Consider the following 18297-nt stretch of genomic DNA (forward strand, 5'->3'; position numbering starts at 1 on the left):
GCTGAAGAAATGACGGTTTCGTGTTAAAGACAGAAACATTAAATTAGTTAAATCTTGAGTTTTTATGTATCTTTCATCTGTAAACTAATGTTGCAGAACATGATTATGCTAGAATGATGACTGCCCGTTTTATTCCACTGCTTTTATCAAGTGTAGACTGTTAAATAGTCTTGTTTGTAGTATATATTATAATACTTTTAGGGATATATCCTTTTTGCTCTTGAAGGATAGAGAAGAGTAGTAAAAAAAAAAGAAAAAAAAAGGCTTGGGTCAAATGAATTTGGTAAACAGATTGATCTGTGTCCAGATCACTGTAACCTGGCACCACTCCACCTCAACCTCATAGAAAGTAGAAAACTAGTTCATTGACTCATACACAAGGAAAAACATCAAGAAGAGCTGAAAACTGTCCGGCAACTTTCAGGAAGAAAGAATGAGCATGTAAGTTTGTTTTGTCTTGCCTTTTTTTCCAGTAAAATACAATTATTTGTACACTTACACGTATATTAATTATTATATATTGATACGTGATAGTTCCTTTATTTAAAGCTTTATAAAAGCTGTGGTTCTCAAATGAACAAATACTTTCTTTAAAAAAAAAAAAAATTCATTCATCTTCTCTTACTCTCTTTTTAGTGGGATGGCATGGCGAATGCGTTTTCGCTCCAGGACAATCTGTCTGTACTTGGCCTTCATCGCTGTTTTCTTCCATCTCTTCCTGGCATTTTTCTCACTTTCTATTCACCACTCGCCCTGCGACCCCCCGCTGCCTGCCAGGACGAATGTCCTTAAAGATTTGGCACACATCAACAACACCTTGGGGAAGATCAGAGATCCAGCTGAGCCTCAAACTGGTGTCATGCAAAGTGATTCTTCCTATGAAGATCCAAAAAAGGATGCCAAAGGTCATGTGCAAACACTTTCTGACAAGGGCTTGTCAGTGAAAGGATTTAAAAAGGCCCCAATCACCATGGCATCAAGTGGTGGTCGTAATGACGCCAACCGCACTAAATCTTTGGAATCTGATTTGTTAAAGCTCGAGGCATTGTTTGACCATCCACTTTACAACATTCCCATGCCTGCTATCCCCGAGGTCGACTGGCTGCTGAAAGTAAAACCAAAGGTCAAGCCAAGTGAGGCGAACTCCGACATGTGGTCAGTAAGATTCAGTTCATGGTCCACAGACTGAAGCGGTGTGTTCTTCAATTATGTGATTTAAGATTTTATCTTCTGACAACAACTCTCCTCACTACAGTATAATGACGCAGGGCAATTTATAATCTCTAATATCCATTTTGAATTTATTTAACGTGAAACAGATCTGAGGGTAAACCTTTCCTTTGGCATTTTTTTCCCCCAGTTGGGACAGCGATGACCGCTTTTTTTCTTGTATCATAGGCAGAAGTGACACTATCTTGTCTACTAATGTTAGGGGTCTCCTCTTCTGATGTCTTTATTTGTTTTAATTCTCTTGGCATCCAGCACTTTGTCAACTACATTGTTTTTAAAATGCTTTCTAAAGAAAACTGAGTCAAGCTGAGTTGAGGGGGTTGATAATTATCAAGTACCTAATTGAATATATTCTTATGAGCAGGTAGTGCATGCATATGCATTACAGGTCTGCCACCATCACTGTGATGCACAAAAAGAAAAAAAAAAAAATATATACACATATATATATATATATATATATATATATATATATATATATATATATATATATATATATATATATATATATATAAAAATATATATACATGTAAATAGCCTATGCATCAGTACTTGCACCCGGGTGGACAATCTAATCTGATCCAATCTAATATATATATATATATATATATATATATATATATATATATATATATATATATATATATATATATATATATATATATGTATATTAGATTGGATCAGATTAGATTGTCCACCCGGGTGCAAATAGGCTATTTACACCCTGCTACCAATATCAATGTATGTTATTTGCACCCATGTATTATTAGAAAAAAAAATAAAAAAAATGATTTGTAAAAAAAAAAAATCCATCAGCTTAACAGTGATTGGCATGTATTCACACCACTTTTGATAAACTTAATTTAATCTCTTCAAAATATCTTACAATGACATAAGAGAAAAATATTTTCATACAAAAGAGTGAGAGCAGACATTTGCCTGGCTTGTTTTGACATGGTTCCAATTTTAGAGTGGTGCACATGAGCATGGGCAAGTGAAAAAGCGCCTTCTGTTGCAGACACGTTGGTGCACATGCGCATGGGCAAAGCATTTGTTCTCATATGTCAACAGGGTGTGAATAGCTCAGCTGGTGGGGGCTTGCTATTTGTACCCTGGTGCAAATAGTCACTCTGTTTGTATATATATATATATATATATATATATATATATATATATATATATACATACAGGCTATATATAAATATATATATATAGCCTGTATAATTAAAGTATGTCAGTGAAGTTCATTCACAAAGTCTGGTCTGTGTCCAGGGTAAGCGCCAGCCAAGAAGGCTATGATGACGTCCAGTGGAACAGCAGCAGCAGTAGCCATCCTCCGTGGCTGCGCTTCCATCTGGGTATCACGCGCTGGCAGCTTTTCCCTCATCGTGATCCCAACATTGAGCTTTTGATCCAGCAGATTGCCACACAACGCATTGTTAGCGCAGGTATGGCAATGCTTCTCAGTTATGGATTTATCTGGGTAATCATTAGACAGTATGAAACAGCTCCCTTTTTATTCAACAGTCTAAATCCTCAACAATTTGATAACTGCAGATCACAGAGCCGGACACAGTTACACCAGTGGGAAAAGCTGTGATACATTACCATGCATCACAGCTTTTATTTTTTTCTTTAGAGTTAAGGACAGGAGCATCTGATTCAGTTTAATTGAAATGGATGAACTTCTCCCTGACTGTAATCTGTGCAAAATGACACTGTGACTTGAAAAGCAGTAGATCTAACAGAAATAACATTAAAATTCGTAGCCAAACGTGTGTTGGTAATGGCGTGTGAGCTTCAGGGATTGGAGAAGGAGAACAAAGATAAGAAGTGCTATGATCGTGTGACACCATAGGTTTAGGGCCACACTTTGTAGATTAACTTTGAACTTCTCCTGAAATGAAAGCAACTGTGAAGCTTTGAGGCACTTTGGAGCTTCAACCATAGACTGGAGGGCTTCTGCTGTTGATGGATAAAAATATATGAGTCACTGGGACTGTGGTAAACTTCTCAGCGCCAACTTTTTCATGGCCATTCAATAAATCCCATACTGCATGCTGCAAGTAAAACACACTGGTTCAGCAGTTGATGTTGGCAGGTACAGAAGTATGCTATTATTTCCAGAAGTTTTCACTGGAGTGGAATTATGGGGTATGCAGGGTAGACTGTAAATCTTTATGGAGGTAGCACATCATCCGGGTGCTGATGTACTAGCAGTAACAGGATTTTGAAAATGGTTGTACTCTCATTAGGGTTCAGGAGGACATTTGGCTTACCTCCTTTCAGACTAACATGGGCCAGATAATTCCAGGCTACTGCCGTTGAACAATTGCTTAGCTGCTAAATGGTTATATCTCATTACATGTATCTAACAACATGTGTAATAAGAACTGGACAAACTGCCTGTGATGTCACCCATAGACTTTCTGATGAGTGTTTTTGAAGCCTCTTTTTCCTTCCACATGCCATTTTAGCTTGCTTGCTAGCATATGATATTAATTAATTAATATTATATTAAGTAGTCTAAACATCCTCATTTCAATTGTCACCACTGAAACAACATTTTGAGAACTAGCAGAGCTCTGCTGGCAGCCCCTGTTGCTTGGGTTGATGCCCAGAGGGTAGACCTGTTGCAGTCAGGGAAACGTACAATGTGACTGCAGTTGACTTCTGCATAGAAATGCCCTGAAATGATTAGCTCCTGGTAACTTCAGCTGGTTCATACTGGAGGAGCTACTGGTGGGATCACATGTTTCAAATGTCATTTTGGTGGCAAAGTCACAAATGGCCATTCATTTCAGCAGGTGCTAAGTAAGCACAAGCTACCTAAGCTTACCTTAACTTAAGCTAAGCTTTGACATCAGACCCTTCCAGGTCAGATCATAGCACATTGCAGCAGTCTGTTAATGAAATTATCAGTATAAAAACTATATTTAAAAAAAGCATTCTCTTTAAATCATAAATGACTATGTGCTGATAGCTACCCATTGGCGGTGTCGGCTGTCAATCAAAAGTCCACACTCCTACTGTAATCCTACATAAATTTGTTCCTACAGTTGTAATGGATGTGAAACCTCGCTATGGAGACCCAAACAATTTTTTAACCACATAGTTAATATGTTTCTGCTACAAAGTTGGACTTGTTAACATGGAGGTCAGTGTAAACTGAGGATCCAGTGGTCAGTCAATGAACTGGGATTTTAAGTTCCTCATCGTCTTAAAACCAGATACAGCAGAAAAACGGCATCTCGACTTAAATCAGGAAGGGTTAAGGGACTGGTTTCAATTACTGTGGAAAAGTGCAATATCTTTAAAAAGTAACACAGCTGCGGAAATTGTTTTTTGCCACTGTGGGGAGACATTAAAATGTTCATACACCATTGACTAAATAAATGGTTTTAAAATACAGTCTGTGTTGGGGTTATCATGCAGGTTGGGACCAAAATGCAGGAGACAGGGAGGTGGGAATCGCAAACAGTAACAAGAGAAATATAATATAGAAAAAAGAAAAAAAAAAGATAGTGACAAAAGGTGAGAAATATTTTTTTTTATTATTATTTATTATTTATTTATTATTATTATTTTTATATTTATATTTTTTATAGAAAAAAGGAGATTGTAAAAAGAAATAAAATGAGAAAATAAGAAATACAAAGAAATTATTTAGCAATCTAATAACAATTGAACAAATAGGATAAATCAATCTAACATATTGCACCTAATGCTAATGCTAATAGTTTGACTGGTGAAAGCTGTGGAGAACTGACATCAATTGAGTCAAAAGAGACAAACATCTCTGAAAATGTTATTTCTGAGACACATAAAGATGGACACGCTGTTGTGTATACACAGACTGACTGAGTTGTGCTATATCTTCCTGATGACGCAAATATTTTTTTGCTGCATTGTGTATGTGAGAGTATGTAGTGGTATTAGTTGCTATGGTAACATTTTTACACACTGTTTCTTTAGTGCAGAAGTCTGGGGGGACACAACTGAAGCTGGTGATGTCATTCCCTAATTACGGACAAGCCTTGTTCAAACCTATGAAGTAAGCTCAAAAGTGGAATAACCAAAACACTGACTACTGTATATTAGAGAGTGTGTTTGGTGAAATACTGAAGAGAAATTTTTTTAAATGTTTTTAGATGAAGTGAACTAGTAATATAGGCTCTACCATATGCTTATGAGGAGCATCCCTTTTTCTTGACAGGCAGGAGCGAAATGAAGAGAGCAACTTAAACCTTTACTACTTCTCCGACTTTGAGAGACACAATGCAGAAATTTCAGCATTTCACCTGGACAGGTAAGTTAAAGCATTACACGTGAAAGGGTTAATGAAATATCTTCAGTCTGTGCATTTGATCTCTGTCCTTGTCTCACATATTCCCTCATTCTCTCTGCAGGATTTTGGGCTACAGAAGAGTCCCCCCTGCGGTTGGAAGGCTGGTGGATGTAATCAAGGAGATCAAAGATGTCACTACTGACCGCAAGTTGGCAAGAACATTTTTTACCTCCCCTGGTACACAGTCCTCAATTATTCATGCACTTTGCCTTGAATGTATTCAAATATCTGACTTGAAATATGTGAGGCACTCCAAACCTTTTTAAAACTAATTTTTATCCTATCCTATTTGTGCCTTCTCTGTGCTCCTCTTGCTCCCCCTAGTGGGTAATGAGTGTTTCTATGGCGTGTGTTCCTATTACTGCTCTACTGAGCATGCTGTGTGCGGCCGACCCCAGGACCTCGAGGCATCTTTAGCTGTCATGCTGCCAGACCCCACCCTGGCGGCCCGAAAGAGCTGGAGATCCCCGTGGAGACGCGCTTACAGCCGCAGCAAACTGGCTAAGTTAGTTGATATGGAGGAACTGTTGTGCTGGTTGATAACAAGTGATTCAGCAATTTGCCTCTGAACAGACAGAACACTGACAATTACCTAAATTTTACTTTTCCACATTATTCTTGCTAAAGCCACATGTAGTTTACTTTAATGCCAATAAACCATGGGGCCATTTTCACATGCTCCTTTTAAGTACATGAATGTTGTTGTGTTCCAGATGGGAGACTGACCCTGATTACTGTTCAACAGTGAAAAAGACTGCACCTTATGACAAAGGCACAAGACTGGTGGACTTCATTGATATGGTCATACTCGACTTCCTGATGAGTATGTTTATTCTAAAGGATATTTTGCATGTGATCAGTTTTACCTGCTTCAGGATCAGAAAGGCCTGATCCTGAAGTAAAAAGTAAACAGGCTGAATATGATTTAACCATTATTCTATATTTTTACCATTTTCAAAAAATCTGCATAACGGCATTCAGTGTTTAGAAGTATTTGAATGATTTACAATTTGATACATAAATGTGTGTGTGTGTATATGTATATACAGTGGGTATGGAAACATTTAAAATGTTTCCCTCTTTGTTTCATTGCAGCCATTTACTAATATCAAAAAAGTTTGTATTTGTCATTAATGTACACTCAGCACCCCATCTTTACAGAAAAAAAACAGAAATTTAGAGATTTTTGCAAATTTACTAAAAAAGAAAAACTGAAATCTCACATGGTCATAAGTATTCAGACCCTTTGCTCAGTATTGAGTAGAAGCAGCCTTTTGGGCGAGTACAGACATGAGTCTTCTCGGGAATGATGCAACAGGTTTTTCACACCTGGATTTGGGGATAATCTGCCATTCTTCTTTGCAGATCCTCTTCAGTTCTGTCAGGTTGGATGGTGTTGGATGGTGCATGTTGGTGGAGGGTCATTTTCAAATCTCTCCAGAGATGCTCAATTGGGTTTAGGTCAGAGTTCTGGCTGGGCCACTCAAAAATGGTCGGAGTTGTTCCCAAGCTGCTCCTTTGTTGTTTTAGCTGTGTGCTTAGGGTCATTGTCTTGTTGGCAGTTGTGGACAGTAACAGAGTAAATTTACTTGAGTACTGTACTTAAGTACATATCCAGAGGATTTGTACTTTACTTGAGTATTAGATTTCTTTGGTACTTTTTACTCTTACTTGAATACATTTCCAAGACAAATATTTTTACTTTTACTCGAGTACATTTCTAGGAAGGCTGAAAAGTACTCGTTACTTTCAGGTCTGCTCTTTTTTCTTCTTCCCTAAAGTCCTATTGGACACAAGCTGTTTTTGTCAAAGGAGGAGACCTATCACAGTGCACGCTCTCCACTGGGATGTACGTAAAGCGGAAATACGTCAAGCCTCCTCAAAACGATACCGCCAAAGTAGCCTGCGTTTGTCAAGACAGAGCCGCAACAAGTCAAGACTGCAGGTTTTATATAACATTGTGGTTCTAAAAGCAGCACATCAATGCAGCTGGTTTCAAAGAGTTAATTCTCAGAAACAAGAGTTAAAAGATCCTTAAATTAATTTAGAAAAAATATAGTAATTTACTGATGTGGAAAATAAGAAATTTACTCTTACTCTTACTCTTACTTTTACTTAAAGTAAATTTAAAAGCATTTACTTTTGGATACTTAAGTACCTTTAAAAGCAAGTACTTTTCTACTCTTATTCGAATAATATTTTGACTGAGCTACTTTTACTTGTAACGGAGTAAATTTTGACCAGTAGTATTTGTACTGTTACTCAAGTACTGGGGTTGAGTACTCTGTCCACCTCTGCTTGTTGGAAGGTTCACCTTCGGCCCAGTCTGAGGCCCTGCCGGGATATACGTATCTGTATATATACAGATATATATAGATATATACTTGGCCACGTTCATCTTTCCTTCAATTGTAACCAGTCGTCCTGTTCCTGCAGTTGAACCTGTGGAACTTTGTGGAACTCTCTGGAGCTCAGCCACAGTGATCTTTGGGTACTTCTTTACCTCTCTCACCAAGGCTCTTCTCCCACGATTGCTCAGTTTGTCCGGACGGCCCGGTCTAGGAAGAGTTCTGGTCATCCCAAACTTCTTCCATTTAAGGATTATGGAGGCCACTGTGCTCAGGAACTTTGAGTGCTGCAGAAATTATTTTGTAACCATGGCCAGATCTGGGCCTTGCCACAATTCTGTCTCTACGCTCCTTGGGCAGTACCTCCGACCTCATGATTCTCATTTGCTCTGACATGCACTGTGAGCTGCACTGTGAGCTGTAAGGTCTTATATAGACAGGTGTGTGCCTTTCCTTATCGAGTCCAATCAGTTTAATTAAACACATCTGGACTCCAATGAAGGAGCAGAACCATCTCAAGGAGGATCAGAAGAAATTGAAAGCATGTGAGTTAAATATGAGTGTCACAGCAAAATGACTTATGACCATGTGATATTTCAGCTATTCTTTTTCAATAAATTAGCAAAAATGTTTACATTTCTGTTTTTTTCTGTCAAGATGGGGTGCTGAGTGTACATTAATGAGAAATAAAATGAACCTTTTTTGGTTTTAAAGGATTTTATATATATATATATATATATATATATATATATATATATATATATATATATATATATATATATATATATTAATAATAATAATAATAATAATAATAATAATAATAATAATAATAATAATTATTATTATTATTATTATTATTATTATTATTATTATTATTATTATTATTATTATTATTATTATTATTATTATTATTATTTTATTTATTTTTTGTATACATGTATAAAAAGATAATACATGCATATTAGAAAAATAGATTATATGTTTCACACAATTGGGATAATTTAAGTATGTGCCCACTTCTGGCACTAACGAGCTCCAACGACTCAACTGAAGTTTCGATGGGTTACCATGACAACGACTTGCTGCACTGGTTACTCCGACGACTTTTGTTCAACCAGGTAAGAAGTCTCGTTTTCCTTTCTTAAAATGCTAACAAGTGAGTTTGGTTAAAGTAGATCTTTTGCCTCAGAAATGTTATGTTGTATTTGTTAAAGTCAAACATTATCATGAACGAGTGTTGGATTTGACTCAGTTAACATTAAAGCCTGATTTAAATTAAATCTATAAATCGACGCGTTAAATCGACGTTTATTGACGTTAAATCGACGCAGAGCCTACGCCGTAGGGTACGGCGTAGGGTACGCGGCGACGCGCAACGTACGTTACGTGTCGCTGCGTACCCTACGCCGTAAGCTCTGCGTTGGTGTAACGCGGAACCATAAATCAGCCTTAACTGCCATAAAGTATTAGCGTATGAAAAGCTTATGCTTAATCATTCAAACTAGCCGTTTAAACGAAAAATATAGTAACTAAATCATAGAAAATGTGGGCGCTGTTTCCTTTTTTTTTTCGTTTTTTTTGGTTTTAACAGAAAAACGGATTATACTTTAAAACCTTAAAAAAAGATTATACTTTATGATAACATATAACATTATTGCACCTGGTTTGAGAAATTGTTGCTACCAAGAACACTGTTATTAAATATTGATGTTTGTGTTCAGCAATCCTGTCTCTCATGCCACATTCAATATAAAATCAGTCTTCTTTCTTTTTTTTCTTTCTTTCTAGAATGAGCCTTAATGTAGACTTAATGTGATGGTACAGTAATTATACAGATTGGAGCATGGCCTCCAACCATTCAAAGGACAGATCCCATGATGGATCTTCTCAGCCCAGTGTTAAAGACATTACAAGTCCTGGATCCAAGGTTAAGGAAAAGACCAGCCCTCCCAAAGTCTCATTACCACCTCTACATGAAGTGCCATCTTATTTCCCAGCGCCCTCTTTGGCTCAGTGGTGCAGTGGTGCATCTATAGTCAACAATGTCCCGACTGACAGATCTTTATCAGTGCTGAAACTGCCTCCTATTAACTCTCCAGAAGGGAGAATAGCCAATGCTGAGTCAAAACGGAAAGAAAAATCTCAACAAATGGCCTTAAGATTTTCACCTCAGAGTGCCATTGGACCGACACACCTCAAACTGCCAAGGTACTTTTTAGTCATTAGAAATTAGAATGAAGATTTAATCATAGTAACATATGCAGTACTCGAGTTGAGGGGGGATGAGGGGGGATGGCATCCCCCCTGAAATAAAAACGGTCAAAATCATCCCCCCTGTAAAACTGCCATCCCTCCTTTCCATCCCTTATGTCATTTCATCAATGAATGTGGTTTTACTGCTATTTCAACATTTAGAGTCATCACCAGAAAAATAACACCGGAAAAATAACGTATTCGACAATTTTCACCTTCAAGTAAATTTTCACTTGAAATGAGTAGAAAAATCTGCCAGTGGAACAAGATTTATCTTCTTATTCCAAGCAAAAAAATCTTGTTCCACTGGCAGATTTTTCTGCTAATTTTAAGTGAAAATCTACTTGAAACAGGTGAAAATTGTTGTTTTTTCCAGTGATGAATCTTGTTTTAAGTGTAATGAGTTTTTTTTACTAAAATGAGACATTTTAACTAGAAATAAGACAAATATTCTTGTTAAGATTTTGAGTTTTTGCAGTGATCCATTTTACTTATCCTGTGAAGGACAGAATCATATTGATAAGTTCAGAAAACTGTTTTTTATTGTTGTGTTTTGATGTATTTGATGTAAGCCCAGTGGATATTTAAAGCTTACAGAAGGCTGCATTTAACTGCTGCTATGTCATTCCTGCAGTATTTCTGCAGGTGTTTTGGTCAGTGCTATTATTTGTAATATATTATATTATTTGTAATCAGCACAAATTATCTGTCCCTATTTGATAAAATCCACCATCCCCCCTGATTTCTTTTTACAACTTGAGTACTGAACATATGGAAAACCTACTTGTGACTTGGTAGATACTTGACACTGTGTTATTTCAAATTATACATTTTACAGAGACATTATGATTTTTATTCTTCAATGTTATACAACATTTCACTTTTTTCAGTGATGTAAATCTCGGCCTTCAACATGTAGGCCTACTTCTTTAGCTTTTATCCTCTTCTGTTTCTGTTTTTTTTTTCAGTCTTGAAGGGAGCGATGAAACAGTGTCAAGATGTAAGGGCAAAAAGACACTGAGAGACAGAAAAAGGACAAAACCAAATACAGTTCCCCTCACTGGAATAGAGGTTTTTCACATCCTTACACTTAAAAGAAATTCAGGGGTTTTTGGCGTGGTGTATTTCCTGAAAGAAGTGGATGGGGATACTTACAGGTACACATAAGGAGGGATATACTGTATACCAATGCTTGATTTCATGCTTTTGAAGATTCTTTCAGCTAATATGTTTTTGCTGGAATCCAAACAATAGCAATATGAATATGTAATCAAGTGATCTCTTTGTTAATAGACCCTATGACCTGCAAGTGGTTGACCGCAATGATGCTGGTTCTGAGCACTATATGTTCTCAGTCTCTCTTGTTATTCATGTCAAGAAGACAGAGTCTTCTGAAGTTTTCAGCCTTGAAGAGTGGTTCACAGAATGTTCGCGATGGAAAGCTTTACAGAAGATCCCTTTTTTCAGGGACTTCAGACTCCGGAAAGCTTTTACCAGGTATTGTAAACCAGGCCAGGTTTAATCAGCTGTGCTCTGTTTTGTTCACCATTTAAAAGCAACTGGTACCATGCATTATTTTCATAGTCCTCTTTTTTAAATCTGTGTTTCTGTGGCAGCTGGCTTAAAATTTTGCACATGAGGACTTTTCAGCAGAAGTGTAAGAATCTACAGCATCAGCTTCTCATAGATGTACCGCAGTTCAGAAGTGCTCTTCATCTGTTCATCAGGCGAGTACTACTAATAGTACTACTACTACTGTCATGTAGCAGACGCATTTATCCAAATCGACTTACATCTGAGAGAACAACACAAGCAAGAAGGGAGGGTATAGCTGGATAAGTGCTGGGCAGACTGCTGTGAGTCCAGTTGGTGCTGCCATGCTAGCGTTACAGTTTTCTATTTTTTTGTTGCCTTCCCACCCTACAAAACAGGCCCTTTATTCAACAAAACTAGGTCTTAAATTCACCATCCTCTTCTTGGCATATATGCATACAGCTCTCTCAGTGCTGTGTGTGTGTGTTTGAGTGTGTGTGTGTGTGTGTGTGTGTGTGTGTGTGTGTGTGTGTGTGTGTGTGTGTGTGTTAGTTGATTTATTTGGTTCTCAAAAAAAATAAAAAATAGGTCAAATGGAAATTCAGATAGAACATGAATGGAAAGAAGGGGATTGGTTCTCAGGGAAAACAGAAATTGAAATTCAAGATAAATAAAAGTTGGGTGTGATAATCCATGGAAATGCCTCTTAAAGAGCCGTTGTTAGCTTGCACTTATAAGTAGGTATGGAGGTTGGTTGGTCATTCCACCATCAGGGAACAATAGAGAAGAGTCTAGCTAGTCACGTTGTGCTGGAAGCAGCAGGCGTCTTTCACTGGCTGAGTGGAGCTGTCGAGACTGGAGTGTAGCTCTGAATGAAGGAAGGAATGTAGGCAGGAGCCGTTTGGGTAAGCCGTTTGGTAAGCCAGAAGCAGAGCTTTGAACTTTATGTGCGCTGCAACTGGAAGCCAGTGCAGAGATTAGCAGCAGAGTGAGATGAGCTCTCTTGGGTTGGTTAAAGACCAGACGGGCTGCTGCTTTTTGGATCATCTGCAGAGGTTTAACTGAGCATGCAGGGAAGCCGACCAACAAGGAATTACAGTAGTCAATGCGTGACAGGACCGGAGCCTGAAACGAGCTGTGCTGTATGTTCTTTCAGGTGGGGTCTGATTTTCCTAATGTTGTAAAGAGGAAATCGGCAAGACTGAGAAACCGAGGCAACATGGTAGTTAAAGTAAAGGAAAGAGTAAAGGATAACCCAAATGTTGTATCAAGAGTTAGAGTACCAGTTATACCGAGGATACCATCAGAACAAACAGTGACACAAAACAGTTTTAAGGACTGGCTGTCATGTTTAAGTTTGATTTAAATTGTATCACAAATTTGTTAATCTCCAGCAATTATTCAAATGCAATTCTGTATCTTTTCAGCATAATTGAGGAAGTTAAGGGGACACATTGGATGCCTCTGGATGAGTCTAAAACCTACACATTACTGGAATTCAAGAATACACTGGCAAACAACAAGCAAGAGTGTCTGCTGTCTCTGCAGAAGTTATCTCATTATCACACTGTTATTCTGAATGGGGTACGTTTGTCTTTTCTGTGATAAAAAAGCGGAATTGTGTTGTGCACTGTAGAGTGCATTTTTTAACTGGTGATTCAAAATCACAGATAATGATAGAACTTTTTATTAATGACATTATTGTGTGTCCCAAGGTGAAAGAGGAAAGCTATAAGACACAACAAGATCTCCAGCAGGACAAAAATCTCACGAAAATGCCTTGTAGACGCGATGAACCCATTCACGTGTTTCTTGCTCACGAGCGTGAGCTGAAGAAAAAGATGGCCCATTCTGAAAGCATCTTGAGGAGACTGGGACATTTTGCAGAGCTCATCCATCAACTGATTAAGCAAAGTCTTGTCACAGTCATCCAACAAGATGCTATGTCCTTTATCAGTCTTGTAAAGGTGTCAAGAAAACTTGTATTGACTTCACTGTTGTAGCGAAGGCTTGCTTAAAGCAGCACAATGTAACTTTCAGCTTTTGTTAAGTTTGGCGGCTCCTTTGGACAAAAGCGGTAGTGCTTTACCACTAGTGTGGAAGGGTTCCTACCATCCACCTCAAAGTTACATAGTGCCAGTGAAGGCGATACAGACCCCTCAGACCATGACAGAGGTTCATTAAACCTGTTGGAAGTTGATGTACCATCACAATGACTCTGGAAATATTATATGAAGGTGGAAAAGTTACATAGTGCTGCTTTAAGTGCTGTAGATCTTTTTTCTAGTTAATGTAAAGTGGTTTAAATCATAAACCTATACATTATTTTCATAAAGAGCACTACGTCAGCTTTGTTCTCAAAATATCACAAACACGTGGATTCAAGCCTGTATTTAATATAAAGCTCTTATACCAAATCAAATAACTAATACACTGATAACTGGAATGTGTTTTTGTTTGTCAGAGGATGTGTTCTCAGCAGAGCAGCCTCTTTCACACTGAGCTGTGCTTCAGTGCTAATAGTCAGCTGACTGTGGACCCACCGGTCCATGTGTTTCAAGAAACAGTGAGTGACTCCCTCCTCACTGCTGGCAACTCGATTATTCAGGTATGTCACATTACAGCAACTCGTGTTGATTAATATTGTTGTTCTTTTAAATATATGAGAAGCATATATTATCTCAAGCAGTGATCATGAATATATGATACAAACTTTTCAACCCTGGCAGATGTGTGACAATTCTGGACTCTTCCTGGAGGTCAGCAACAATGAGTGTAGCTCTGGTGAGGGTTTAACTTCTGACTTCAGCTGTATCAGGAGTAAACATCCTTTTTTTTTTGTTTTTTTTTTCAACATACGTAATCACTCTTGTTGAAGTTGTTATTCATCTTTCACAACGCAGTGGTCTGACTTATTTGACCCATATGGATCCGTTTTGTCTGAGATCAACAGTAGTGAGAAAACCCGATCCATATTATTTGTTCATTATTATTCAATTTGATTTTTTTTTTTATTCCTAGAAGAAAACAATGATTGGGTGATTGGTAAATCACTTGGAGACATTTCAGCTCACCGCCTTGTGCCACCTGAAGAGACTTTTCTAAAGGTGAAAGGCACCATGGTGCGTGGCTCCTACTGCCCTCTGTCCAAAACACAACTAGAGTGGCACATAAACATCAATGACGTGACAAAGCGAGTTGAGACTGAGCAGGCCAAGATCATGCAGGCAAGACCATAACTTCAAAGTTCAACAGGAGCTGATGATAATGCAATTATCAATTAATTGTTAATCATGAAAAAGAGTTTGAAAAACCTATACTGTAGGTGCTACAGTATTCTCCTTTTTATCTTCACAGGAAGCTGAACTAGAAATCCAGCAAGTGTGTAAGAGCTATGCATGGTTGGAAGAGATCCATTTGTTTGTTCGGCAGTGGAGTGCAGCTTCTTTGGAAACCTTGAAGGGTCAGCCTGCTTCGGTGTATGAGGAACACATTACCAAGCTGCCTCGCTGGGTTGACAGAATTTACACAGTTGACTCATCAATCTCTATCTCCAACCAGCTATTCAACATCCATTGCACCCACACAAAGGAAATTCTAGGTTTGTAACCACTGTAACCTTAAGGTAAAACTTGCATGGAAACAACTCCAGTTTAGGAGCGTGTAGCAAGAGCTGGGTTTAACTCCTTGATGCCTGATGTCGCATATTTGATACATACATTTCTGAGACTCATGCTGTAAATAGCAATCTGGTAGCTGTCAACAAGACAGGTACAAGGATCAGGAGAATTAGTGACCATCAGAGAAAACTGATGTTTGGTTAAAGGAAAAACATTGACAAACTGAGCCATCATGTTAGTGAATTGCTAGATGTAGCAATGGATTGATAAAATAGTCTTTTACACAAATTACAATTTTCCCTTTACAAAATGGAATATAACCAAACAAAGTACTGTAGTTGTTGAGTACTGTAGTTTTAATGAAGATCATAGAACAATATCTACATTTAACACATCAGAGATGTCCTAGACAATAGGTAAATCAAAAGAGAAATGGCAGACAAATTATGAAAAGTAGCAAAAAGGAAACCACTAAATTTCCCATCTCTGTCAAACTTCATCAGTCACCATTGATCCTGCTGTTTTGTACGCTGGTGTCCTGGCAGGCTGCTGCTCATTGAAACGTGAAAGTGGCTGCATTGAGCGAACATTTATTTGCTTTCAGTTTCAGATGAATTTGATCTAAGATGATCTCAGATTGTTTTTTAGGAGCACATCTCAGAATACTGATGTTTGTGTCCTGAATTTCGTTGTAATTTAATTGCATTTTTATATATTAAATTAATCAGTATGTTTTCCATACATGCATTCCACATATACCATGCACATACTTTACTTTACTAAATGGCCTCAATTTTGTTGTTGTTTCTTCAGGGCATCAGCTGAGTCTCATTGAAAACCAAGTTCTTGAACAGCTGGTTGAACAGATAAAGTTGCTCTCAGAAACTCTTAGAGCTGACATGGAGAGGGCTGCTGTTGAACTCAAGATGGAACCGCAAGGCTTGCATGACTTCTCGAAATATGCGTTTCAGGTGCAGAGACCCTTCAAAATGATATGTGCACAGAACATTTCAAAAGTGTAATAAAATAATTCATAATGAAGACAAATTCACAGCTGCTAATGCAAAACAAGAAAAAACTGCCTAAAGGAAGGAAAAAACATATAATTAAAGCAATAAACTAGTATTTATTTTTGCCTTAAAAGGAGTAAAACAAATGAGCTTTCACAAAAATGCATCATGTACTTAGATTGTATTATCCAGATGAATTAGGTGCCTCATCTTATGCGTAGAAGAGTCACAGTTTGTTAATTTATAATACTGATTTTTAAAGGGACACCAATGTCTTTTTGCAAAGTATAGTGCCAACTTTTATTTTGTGGCTCTAGTGGCCCTTTATTCAAGTTGCAGACAGGAAGGGGGTAGACAGAGAGAATAGGGATGACATGCAGCAAAGGTGAGCAGGCTGGGATTTGAACCTGCAACCGCTGCAGGAGGACTGTAGCCTCAGTATGAGCTGCTTGCTTAACCCACTGCGCCACCGAGCGGCCCAGTGTCAACTACACTTGTCCATGTGCCAATTGTAGTGTCTGTAGACTTATTGCCATATCAGTGTGTAATCCTCTGATTTATTTAATCTTTAATTAGCTGTTATGGCATTTTATACCGTTTAATTATTTTGTTTCATTGTTTCATAATGAAAGCACTGTGCTTTCATTGACATGCCCTTTTTACACACTAAGATCAGAAGCTTTGTTTTTTTGGCCCCTGGGAACTTTGTGTAGGGCAATATTGTTTTATAAATTATTGGGGGATGATAAACTTAAAGAAGAAGAAAGAACAACAAGCAAAATGTTTCTTCTCTGTCCAGGTGAGGGAAACTGGGAAACTGCTGCCTGACTTGAAGAAACGTTTGGACTACATTTTGTCTCTCCAAACCTGCATTTGCACAAATACACAGAAGATGACTGAACAGGAGCTGACTTTGGAACCAAAGGTTTGCTGGGCTGACGTGAACGTAGTTGTGTTCTTTAGTCTTGTACATATTTTCAAACATTTCTTCCTCACCGTTTGATCACATTTATTTTTTTTTACCTCAGTGCAGTAAGTGTGCTCCTATTTGTGTTCAATATTTAGATGCTGGGCTTGTGGGATTATTTTAACCGCCTCTTGGAACAAGCAGAAAACCACATCTCTCACAGACTTCCTTCATCGATACAGACTTTGGAAACAATGTTTGCATCTTTGGCCTGTGAATTTAAGAATATAGTCTTGGAGGCTGCATCTGGACCTTACCTTGATACGAGCCAGAATGCCAGTGATATGGTCTCTAAACTGAACCACATGTGTGCACGTGTGCTGACTCTCAGAGCACAGCTGGAAGAAGTTAATAGAAGCAGCCAAAACCTGCAAGGTGAGGTTATTCACAAAATATTTCTCAGCTTGGAAGAATTTATTTTTGAATCCAGTTTGAGTCCATAGATTTTATAACTGGTAAATGAAAGAAAAAGAAGTAGAACCGATGTCTGTTCTTCTACTACTACTGTTAATTAGCAGATGCTTTTATCCGAGGCGACTTACATTTGACACCACACCATGGAGCAATTAGGGTTAAGGCCTTCATCTTTGTTGCCATTCCAGGGTTTGAACTGGGGTCCTCCAGACCCAAGCCCCTCTGTAGCCACTAGACTACCATCCCCCTACCTGTTCTGAAACACACAATCTTTTGCATTTTAACAATTACAAAACCGTCTTATTTTTTTGTTGTTCCTCAGAACATGGAATGGATATGACTTTTGTGACAAGAGATTTCCTGAAAGTCATAGCCCGTAAGGAGTTGTGGCAACTCAAAGCTGATTACACTTCATGGCTGGAAAAGTGGAAGAGGCTACTTTTCACTCAGGTAACATGTAAAGTCCTATCTCTTTAGCTAAATGAAGACAATAACATATGTTTGGCATGAAAGGATTGATTTGTGTGCATTCATGGCAATGAAAAAAAATATTAATTTTCTTTTATTCAACATA

At 37.9% G+C, this 18297-nt stretch overlaps 1 protein-coding gene across 1 annotated transcript in view; it reads left to right on the forward strand.

The window, feature by feature from the left end:
• Window positions 1–652: 652 nt before the first annotated feature.
• The window catches only part of LOC133459287 (dynein heavy chain domain-containing protein 1), a 36953-nt gene continuing 19308 nt past the window's right edge, over window positions 653–18297 (forward strand). The window contains exons 1-19 of the mRNA XM_061739573.1: window positions 653–1155; window positions 2503–2678; window positions 5206–5284; window positions 5447–5539; window positions 5640–5755; window positions 5903–6083; window positions 11148–11336; window positions 11473–11676; window positions 11796–11906; window positions 13140–13296; window positions 13428–13679; window positions 14177–14320; window positions 14442–14496; window positions 14734–14939; window positions 15070–15313; window positions 16146–16303; window positions 17142–17267; window positions 17408–17684; window positions 18046–18173. Of these exons, the coding sequence (XP_061595557.1) occupies window positions 653–1155; window positions 2503–2678; window positions 5206–5284; window positions 5447–5539; window positions 5640–5755; window positions 5903–6083; window positions 11148–11336; window positions 11473–11676; window positions 11796–11906; window positions 13140–13296; window positions 13428–13679; window positions 14177–14320; window positions 14442–14496; window positions 14734–14939; window positions 15070–15313; window positions 16146–16303; window positions 17142–17267; window positions 17408–17684; window positions 18046–18173 (3399 nt within the window). The remainder of the gene's footprint in view (window positions 1156–2502; window positions 2679–5205; window positions 5285–5446; window positions 5540–5639; window positions 5756–5902; window positions 6084–11147; window positions 11337–11472; window positions 11677–11795; window positions 11907–13139; window positions 13297–13427; window positions 13680–14176; window positions 14321–14441; window positions 14497–14733; window positions 14940–15069; window positions 15314–16145; window positions 16304–17141; window positions 17268–17407; window positions 17685–18045; window positions 18174–18297) is intronic.

The sequence above is a fragment of the Cololabis saira genome, chromosome 1 (assembly GCF_033807715.1).
Source record: "Cololabis saira isolate AMF1-May2022 chromosome 1, fColSai1.1, whole genome shotgun sequence".
NCBI lineage: Eukaryota > Metazoa > Chordata > Actinopteri > Beloniformes > Belonidae > Cololabis > Cololabis saira.